The sequence below is a fragment of the Quercus lobata genome, chromosome 8 (genome assembly GCF_001633185.2).
Source record: "Quercus lobata isolate SW786 chromosome 8, ValleyOak3.0 Primary Assembly, whole genome shotgun sequence".
Taxonomy (NCBI): Eukaryota; Viridiplantae; Streptophyta; class Magnoliopsida; order Fagales; family Fagaceae; genus Quercus; species Quercus lobata.
In genome coordinates, this window is record NC_044911.1 from 8,770,607 (window position 1) to 8,781,510 (window position 10,904).

A 10,904-nucleotide genomic window follows, 5' to 3' on the forward strand; every position below is an offset into this window, starting at 1 on the left:
TTTTGCTTACTTCTGGTATGTGTCTTTTGAGACAGTTTTAAAGTAGCATAGGTAAAATAGCATAAAGAAGTGTGAAACTTTATTCTATAGTTTGGATAAAAGTAGGGAAAGAAGTTATGCACTTATGCGGAGCTTCTCATTGGCAGAAACCTTTTAGGACCATTTAGCCTACCCCATTACCAATGCTTTCACAGAGCGTAACAAAGGTGTTGTGGGTGTCATTACTCAATAACTTTATTCCCCTATTAAATTGGATTGATTTACTGTATTGTTGCTTGATTGTTAAAAGTTTGAAGAAGTGTTACAGGCCTAGATGCTAAGGCTTGGTTGTCTCAAACTTTACTACAAGGAGTGCCTACAAAGTACAATCTTTATTATTTGCCTAATCATTACTTCACATCCAATAGTGCATGCACTCTTTCGCACCATGCACCATGCGAAAAAACGTGAATATCAGTATTCACATTTTTTAAGAATGTTTACATTTTACACATAATGTGAAAGAGTCTATATATGGCTGAATGTGGAGTTATCAAAGCCCTTATTATTTAGGTTCCTCAATTGGTTCTTCAGTTGGTAAAAAAGTTATTATAGTCACATTAATGTCAAATTGCCAAGGTCGGTAACCCCCCTCTACCCAATTGAGAATGATCTTTGGTAGAAGTTGCATGGAGTGACCCTAAGAGCATTCACATTAGTTCATATAAAGATTTTTATCTATTTTAGCATAAAAACCTACATTTTTATTTATTTATTTATTTTACATACTCTTCAAAATACCTCATATTAAATTATCTATTTTACACTTATTTTACATACTCACTTTTCAAAATACATCACATCAGATTATCTATTTTACATTATATTTAATTAAAATATCAATTTTTATTTTTATTTTTTAGTTGTTTCTCTTTCTTTACACACAACAATCACAATCTACTTTCTTTTTTTATCTTCGAGATACGTAAATAAAGAATAAACACTTAAATGTAAAATGAATACTGTCATTGTAAATTTACACGGTAACTGTAGCAAACTTGTAAATTTACATAATTATACACGGACTGATGTAAGTAATTTTTAGATAAAATTGTATAAATTTTACACATTTTTTTCTATTATATAAGGATTGATATGAATGCTCTAACGTGGATCGGATATGTACGTGAGACCCACACAGAAATCCTCTCCCCAACACACCCTTCTTTTATTCATTAAAAAAGAAAGTTGATATGAAGCCAAAATCAATATAGGTTAGGGAGAAGTTGGTCATTTTGCCTCTATCTTGCACAAAAGGCAATTATAGACCTGAAATCGGCCAATCTGAAAAAAAAAAAAAAAAGAGTACACAGTCACTCATCTGTCTCACAAGATGCCTTACTGCAATTAACAAGCAACGTTTCTTGTGTTAAAATAAGGCCACTTTTATTGCTTAATACAAGGGGCTAAACGGAAAATTTTCCTGTCTAAGGTTAATACGCTATTCTTGGTCAGAACACGTACGGCTGCTCTAAAGCTACGATATATTATTATTATCTTTTATATATAAAAAGTTTTTTTTTTTTTTTTTTTTGGGATACAATTTATATATTAAAAGTTGTTCTTTGTCGTTAGAATGATTATTGTCATACTCATCATTACCATTAATTTACTGTTAAAATGTATCATCATTTTGACTCTTGATAATAACTTTTCTGAGCAAAATTCACATTTTAATTACGGGGTTGTTTGACACTGTTGTTTAAATGATAGTTTTCAGAATAACAACAATATTTCTGACATGTATTTCTATAATACTCAAACATGTATTTTCACAACACTGAAAACTGAGCAACAATATTTAAACACTGCTACCAAACGGACCCTACATTTGATGTAACTGTTTATTGAAATAGTTTTGAGTGAGTGTTATATGATTGGTTTAATGATTTTTTCCTCACATCAAGTAAAGAATATAAATGATTGATAATATATTTTTGATCACTAATTTTAGTTTTGGATTAAAATGATAGATCTATGTGTTAGCCCAAACATCATGAGAAACTTTATAATATAAGGTGTTAGTTCAGGACTCTGATAGATCTGTGTATTGTAAAAAGAGGTGACTCATATTTGATCCTCCCATGATACATACATATATTGCCTTTATCACACAATTCATGTTTATGTGCAAAGCTCGTGATTCATGTTTTCTTACAATATCCCTTTATGCCTTACCTATCCAACTAAGAAATCCTATGACCTCTGAACCTTTACTTCAGAAACTCAGAGCAAACATATTCCCATAACCTTTAACTTTCTACTTTCTTTAGTTGCCTATTGTAGTGTTTCCCTTTATCTTGGATTCACATAATTTTAGATATTTAATTATTTTGAGAATTTTATTTTATCGGCCATATGTCATTTTTGAGAATTTAAGAAGCAACAAAATCACCCTTTTGAAAGGTCACAAGATGCTGATAGACTAGGCTAGCTAGAAAACTTTAAAGACTTTGATTTTGTTTACTTGTCTCGGCTCAATCTCAACATTAATTATTTCATGCATTGGACATATCAGGCTAGATACATTTTGAGGGATATGACAATAAATTTAAATGAGATATTCTTAACGTAATATATTTACATAGAAATTATATAATATTATTTAAATTTATATATTATATAATTTTGGGTAAATTACATCACACTCCCTTGAGATTTATTGAAATGACACTCTCTTGCTAAATGTTTGTATAAATGACACTTCCCCTTGAAGTGAAAACTTCATTGTTGCATTCATATATAAACCTCAAGGGGTGAGTGTTTCACGAAACATTTGGCAAAGTGTGTCATTTCATAAAACCACAAGGGAGGTTAGTGTAATATACACTAAAATTTTTATTTAAAAATGATTCTTGCTTCTAAGATGCAAATAATTATTCTAGCTAACCACTTTTTTTTAATTGATAAATAGCTAATCCACTTTATGATCTTGTAAGGCAATTGATTTTGAGTAGGATTTTAACAATTTTAATTTTGAAAAAAAAAATTGGAAGTAACTATAGCAGGTATTTTGAGTAAAAGGGAAAAACAAACTAGTCTTTTTATATGATCAAGAATTTTATATTACATGTTTGAACATTATTATGGTAATTTTTATTGTTATCTTTTTAGTTATATTATATCATTACTTTCTAACCCTTTTGCTGAAATTTTTGTTCATTTTGAGATTTTTGTCTAGTTCATCTGTTAGATTTTTTATATTGTTAGTAGAAAATTTATCAAAAGATTCTATTTAATTCTCTCTCTCTCTAAAAAAAAATTTGACAATTACAATAATGGAGATATTTGAACCTTAGTTCTACTTATAAAGGAGAGCATGAGATGCCATTAAGTTGCAAGTCTCTCAACATTATTAGTAGGTTTTTAGTTTAAATGCGCAAACATGGGTATGTGTTTTAAGAATCTCTTTCCCTTCTTTTGATTTAAGTAGCTCAAAAGAAAAGGGTTGTAACTTGTAATGTTAGCGTTAGCAAATCCATGACAATGTATCTTGTTTTTGACTTTTAAGTTTCAAATATTAAGACAAGATCAACTCTAAGATTTATCTCAAGAAAAGGACAATAACTAGAATCTCAATCAACCCTCAGTTGTCTCTCGATTGATTTAGACCAATCTCTCAACATGCCCCCGACTAAGGCCCGCTCAATTGAGACACAGGAAACCTGATTATTAATGAGGTCCACTAAGTTGGCTAATGAGGTGGAATTCGTGCCCTACTTGGTTTACTATATAAGGGCTCATTAAAGTCAACCTAATTAAGGTTTTTAGAGGTATGAGAAAACAATGCTTGCATTTAAGAAGATCAAAACCCTAGAACCTCTTTCACCACATAATATAGTTCATCAAAAGTTGAAGCCACAAAGCTTTCTTTGTTCTATGGTGGAGAAGAATTATCAAGGAGTTTCTTGAAGTCATGGACGTGTGGAAAAGTTCATACTAGAATAGTCATAACGACTTGGAGTAGATGGTGGGATCACGCTAATAAGTTCTACTACCAATTAGGAATATACATATATTTTAACGTCCAAATTATAACTGTATTTTCTAATTTTATACAAAATTTAATTCAGTCCTGTAATTTGAACTTCATTTAATTCAATTCTCCCTTTAATATCCCTAAATGGGCTGTTGTTAAGCGTTCAAAGTGATTTAGTTTAGTTTTTTTTTTTTTTTTTTTGGTGGTTTTTCAAATTTAAAATAAAAAACCAAAAACTAATAAAAATGATTTAAAAAAAAAGAAAATTAAAAAGCAATTTTTTTTTGTCATCTCTTGATCTCTCTCATCCAAAAATTTCAATACAGAGATTTCAACAAAATTCAACCTTTCTACTTCAAATGATATTACTTTCGCTCTTTGTAGTAGACTGCCTCAAATTGCCGATAACGTGCATTTGAACGCATAGACTAATTCGTAGTAGACAAAGTTTAGCTACATACTTGTTTGCAGTTGATGACTATAATTCCCACTAAAAAGATCAACATGATTATATATTTTAAAAATATAATCGTTGGATTGCATATTCTTTATGTTTCTAATATGCATATCAAATTTCGTATCAATTAAATGTTATTTACTATTCGATCTATTAACTTCATTTTTTTAATGTATAATTTGAGACTACAAAAACTTGAAGTTCAAATATTTAATTGATGACATAAGTATTGATTTTTGATATTTTGGAAAATTTGCAACATAAAGGATTTAAGAAAAATGTAATTTAATGATGAGTTTGTCAAAATCATATCTGATAAAAAGATATTAAGTAGAGTTGTAGCCAAACTTTGTCCATCCGCAGTAAATCTAAGCTTGTCTTCTTACTCGAGCACAATCACCATATTCAAAGCTGAGCTTCCTAGCCACTAAAAGCAAGTGAAATGTACTCTGCTGTCCTTGAATCCGTTACAAACCAGATAAAACATATGGAACAGATTCTCCAACCAAAAGTGGAGTACGAAAGAAATAACCAATTCATTCCTTGACATCATTAATTCATAAACAAACACAACGAATTCCAATGAGCATTAATTTTTAGGGCTTGTATTGTAATGTTGTTCTAGTAATGTTGTTTTTATTTTTTAGAAATACTTGTGAGTGAAAAAGTGTGTGAAAATACGTGTAATGTGGTTTAAATACTGAAAACTGTTGTTTAAACAACAGTGACAAACGGGCCCTTAATAAGCCCAAAACACATAACCCTTAAGTTTATTAATTTTTTGCTTACTAGGAATGTTCTTTAGCGGCATGAGACTTGAATGGATTTAGGTTTGAATTGATTGGGTTGAATGAATTGGTTTGGAAGTGATTGCAATGGTTTTAACTTTTAATTGATTTGATTTTAGTTAGAGGACTGATTTGAATGAAATTGAAGTTATAGGACTAAATTGAATTTTTAGGCAAAGTTAGAGGTCGCAATTTGTAATGTTGCCTATTTTAATTGTAAATGTTGATTTTAATAGTGAAATTTTCCTTGGAGTTGGGGTTAAATCCGAGAGTTCTGCTAGTCACTGAAAATTTTGGTCACTTTTGGGCTTTCTGTTTGTCTTCAATTTCCCAACAATAAGTTGTTGCAAACTGGCAGGGACCAAGTTACACTGATCTAAAGATGGGATGTGCAGGTCGCCAATCTCACTCCACTTCAAGCATGTTGCAGTCTTTCAATCTGACACTACTACCTAAATTATTCCTCAAGATTTCTGCTAAGCCTGAAGTACTTATCTCTTGAGCCAACAAATAGCACAGTACTGCTTGCACAGTTTAGGAACAATGTATCTACCTCCAGCAGTGTTCAAAATGGACTGATCCGGTATTTTGTCAAAAATTCATTGAAGATAATCTGCCTGACCACAAAAAGAAGCTTTAGTTCAGTGTCCAATTTCAATTACAATAAAGGAAACACAAGGCTGCAACTCAGATATGCCCAATTTCAAGTTGAGTTATTAGTGCTCAGGCAACAATTTCAATCTAGCATAAGACACTTTAACGATACTAGGACAAAGCCAGAAGCCAGTCTTAGGTAATATGTCCCATCTTGACAATGTAAAAAATGCATAACACAGTTGTATAGCTTGATATTTTCAAATTCCATACATGCGCTCTCTTTTCAGCTGTACTTGAATAGTGAAGTTAGAAGTAGAAAGCAAGAGTTTGACAGTGAAACAACATACATCAAAGTAAACTATGATACATAATTAAAGACAGTTTCTTGTAATGAGTTCTGATTCATCTTAGCTGGACGGCTGCAGGAAGTAGAACCCCTCCATCCTTTATGGTTATAGTTTGAATCTACAAATGCGTCCTTTACAGTGCTGGGACTAGACCTTTAATCTCAAATTCAATGGAAGAATTACACAGCACAGGATTGGCCACACAAGTGGCATTTAAAACAGCAATGGGATGTATACTGGGATGTATATTTGAAGTGATTCCAAGACTCGAGCTTTATAATTCCTTCTCTAATTTTATTGGAAATAGCATCTTCAACTGCAGATGCTATTTCCCCTTCAAAGCATCCACTTCCCGGAGTAAAAGTGAAAGAATCAAGTGCATAAGTAGTTAATACTTTTCAAAAACTAAGATGCATTAGACCATGGAATGCAGACTCAGACAAATAGAATAATTGAGATTAATATGAAATCAAAAAATAAAATATGATGTGTATTATCATATAACTGATCTGTTTTGAATTTAGTATGATTCAATTGAGAAAGGATCTTGACATGTCCTTAAAACTTAAAGTAAGCTCCCTTTTTTTTTGGGGGGGAGGGTGTGTTGTTGGCAGCTTGAAAATGTAAGCTCTTTCTTAAATACAACTATATATGCCAGTAACACTATGAAACTAATTTAGGGAAGAGATTTTTAACCAATAGAGGTTGACAATTTATAAATTTTATAGTTACATATGTAACAGGGTAGGAAATCACATGACATCCACATTTTAGCGCAGAGAAATTGATATTTCCTTCTTAGTTCTTCGGAGCTGCAATTATCCCCACTTCCATAACTTCACCCTTCACAGAAATAGCTCTGCTTAATGAGAAAGTAAAGTTCAAGTTAAAAGTTCCTGAACACTTTTTGCTAAGAACAATGTATTTTTGCAAGTTTCATTTCATGTCAACCACTAAACAGATTTGTTTTAATAATTCAAATTTACATTTCATGTTATTTCCTTTTATCTTTGAAATCATCTCCTCATTCACATTTAAGAATTTAATTTCACCTTTACATATCTTGTTATCTGATTGTTACAGATGCTTGTTTCAGATTAACTTGTGTTATATGACTTCACTTTAATTTGTTCTAAATCAAGCTATTTATTTTGTGACAGTAAGACTTCCGTGAACAGACAAGATGGCATATTAAGATTAATTGCAGATTATTGATCATCTGACCCTTTCATCATCTATATTTTTGGTAACTTGCACAACCACCACCATATTTCCAAATTTGGAGACAAAACAATGAAATTACAGCATATACTCTGAGAGCAACAGGTAGCAATATAAGGGGTATGTTGAAGACATTGGTTGGTTGAACTTTTTGCAGGTTTTTTCTTTGAAGTTTAAGGTACATTTGGCATGGAATTTGTATAAGATATTGTGTCTGCCTGCTATTGCTAACAACAAGAACCATGGGTATCTGTCTCACATTGTAGAACAACATATGTTACTAATGGAGACGGTTAAATCTTTTATCTTCTGGGGTGAGCCTATTTTAACTTGCCAAAGACAAGCATTCATGTGCACACTATTCACATCTTGTTTCAAGTAATTCTCTAAACATTTATTACATGATAATTTCACATAAGTAATACATTTGTTTCAAAATGAAAATACAACATGCCCATGCATCATGTGTCATCACTTATTTGTACAAATGAGAAACAAAAATTTCAACTATAGGCGAAATTGATTACATGGAGGAAGTAGTTGGACATGGGGGAACTGGTACTTCAGTAATACCTTCTAACATCAAGACGACATTCTTCATAGAGGGGCGAAGAGCTGGTTCTTCTTGAATGCACCACAGTCCCACCTTCACCATTTTCTCCAAGCTCATCATATCTACCTCTTCACCAATCACAAGCTTATATAAATCTCTAGCAGCAAAGCACTTATAGGCCCAAGAAGAAAGGACAATCTCCTCTGCAGCGGATGCGTTAACATCTATGTTCTTTCTGCAACATGCAATTTCCAAGAGCACAATCCCATAACTGTAAACATCTGCCTTCACTGATATAGGGATGTTCTTATGCCATTCTGGTGCCACATACCCTCTTGTTCCTCTGACCCCTGTGAAGGTCCTTGTCTGATCTGGCATTAAGAACTTGGCCAGCCCAAAGTCAGAGATTTTAGCATTCCAACAATCATCCATCAAAATGTTTTGAGGCTTTATATCGCAATGAATGATAGGGGCCTCACACTCTTCATGTAGATAGAGAATTCCTCTTGAAACATCCAATGCAATTCTCAACCTCTCATTCCAATCTGGACGCCACAATGCCCCAAACAGAAGGTCAGCAAGGGAGCCATTGCTCATATATTCATAAACTAGAAGCCTTTTAGACTCCTCAGTGCAGAAACCCAGTAACCGAACCAAGTTCCTGTGATGGGTTCTTCCAATTGCTCGCATCTCCGCACGAAACTCTCTTTCACCTTCTTCAACTAATTTCTCTAGTCTCTTCACTGCAACAAGTTTTTTACCTTTGTTTAGAGCACCTTTGTAAACTGCTCCAAAAGAACCTTTACCCAACTCTTCCTTAAAACCATTTGTTGCTCTTTTGAGCTCAGCATACGTGAACAATCTTAAGGTTAGCTCCTCAGGCAGGCCCAAATTTCCATTCCTTAACATCATTTTGTAATTTAAAACTAGAATTTTGAGAATGAAACGGCCAAAGGTTGCAAGAGCTAAACATGACAATATAGTAAAACCCAAGCTTAGAAGAACAATTTGTAACTTCGCTATTTTGCTTGTGATTACGACTGTGTTAGAAACAACGGGTGGCAGTGGCTTAATTGGGTGGAGACCCACCTTCAAGAACGCCTTGTACCCGTCGTTTATATCTCTCCTAACATATTTCAGTGGAAACTGTTGTTTCTGGCAAAGACTATTCTCGAATAGTGCCGCCCCACAATTGCAGTCTTCCAAACATGAGCTGCTGCATTCTTCCATTGACATTTCTGCAGAAAAATACGGGGTGTTTCCCCACACCATCTTATCCATAGTATTCATGCTATAAGAAACTGCATTTTCTTTCCCACCTCTACACCCTACTTCTGAAAAGTGTCTCTCACAGCCAAGAGTCCTTCGATTGGGGTCTACAAAATCATGCCCTGGAAGGCAATCACAGTTGCCTTGGTCGTCATATAGTGTACAAAAGCTGTTGAAGCCACAGAAACCCTTTACTTCACATTGACTATTTAATGCTGACCACAAACGAGATACTCTGTAGTTTCTTCTCTCATCATAGGTGTGACAATACAATCGAAAAATTCCATCAGCATCAAGAGTTGCACGATAAATGGTATTGATGCTGCTAGTGCTGGTCGGATATAAATAAAGATAAGTGGGTTTGACTGTTTCTAAATTGGACTCGTTGACGAGGATTAAACTGCCGGAAGCATTAAGATAAAGGTGAATATTGAAACCATTTCCAGAATAGGTGTCAGTACTCCAATACGCATCTGGCACGGCATCTCCACTGTTTGCTGGGTATGAAACAAGGTTTCCATCAGACTGCATCACGAGATGAAACCGTCCAGTTGAGTGGTCACTCTCACTCAAACTGGAGAGCAGTTGACCTCCAGTGAACAGAGCCTGATCTCCTAAAATGGTATCAGTAGGATGATCAAAACTCTGCCAGATGAACTTGGAATCCTTGTTATAGAGCACAAAATTGCCAGAATCAAGCATGGCGGCATGAGAAACCAAGTTTGTTGTATTACTATCAATAAGGTGTTTCTGTCCTTGCTCTGTTATTAACAGAAGCTTACCATCCTTGGTAAATTCCAGCTTTGCCTTTGAGGTGACTGGTGGATCGTCACGATTTGCTGTCCACACAACTGTTTTGTTGTCTATACCAACCAACCAAATTCCAACGGAAAACCCACTGCCTTGCTGATAGAATCCAAATGCAAATAGGCTAGCGGGCGAAAGCCATGAAGTAGGGTGAGTTGTGGGGAAAATTGAAGAGCCCATGGTTATTGGGTTAGATTCCTTTGCTTGAGCTCTTCCAACTGCAAAGGTTATGGATAGGACTAAGAGAACGAAGGATATGGAAGCCATGGGAGGCGATGAAAGAAAAATAATACTAGTATTCGGTTCTCTAACTGTTAGTAACAAGAAAGAAATTTCTGGAAGGAAAGAGATATTCTCTGAAAGAAAAAACTTGTATTCACGAAGTAAATGAAAAACTTACTTAATCTTACACACTGATTTGCTATTTATACACCATAGCAATCAGTTACACAAGCCCAGAAAATTAGGCGAGAATTAAGCAAAATTAACTAACTAAAACAGAAAGTAATCTAACAGCTTAAAGGGAAAACAAATAAGATTACAATGTGTGTTCTTCTAATGCCTGAATCACGTGCCAGCAACTAAAGTTTCATTTAGCAATACGACGTCGCTTTTCCTCTGTAGCTGCTTCTTTCCTTTGACACAAAACGATGCCGTTTTCTTTAATTGCTTCTGCAGATGTTTTGCTTCAGTTTCAGCAGTTAGGTAAGTAAGAGAGACAAAAGGAAGCTATAGCTTCTTAATGCTTCACAATCGTGAAATAGATTTCCAAACATAAATTTCTTCATTAAGTGTCTATGCAAACTGTTAAAACAGAAAGTAGAAAACAGAGATCAAAAGGATTAAC

At 33.8% G+C, this 10,904-nt stretch overlaps 1 protein-coding gene across 1 annotated transcript; it reads right to left on the bottom strand.

Annotated features, from left to right (window-relative positions):
• Window positions 1–7,866: 7,866 nt before the first annotated feature.
• On the bottom strand, window positions 7,867–10,751 carry LOC115955304 (G-type lectin S-receptor-like serine/threonine-protein kinase LECRK3). Its single transcript, XM_031073394.1, has one exon. The coding sequence runs from the start codon at window positions 10,322–10,324 to the stop codon at window positions 7,952–7,954; it is 2,373 nt and encodes a 790-aa protein (XP_030929254.1). The 5' UTR covers window positions 10,325–10,751; the 3' UTR covers window positions 7,867–7,951.
• Between the last annotated feature and the right edge of the window lie 153 nt (window positions 10,752–10,904).

What these genes read in the sequence shown, in the direction of transcription:
- LOC115955304 (XM_031073394.1), bottom strand. Translation starts at nt 10,324, where the DNA reads ATGGCTTCCATATCCTTCGTTCTCTTAGTCCTATCCATAACCTTTGCA.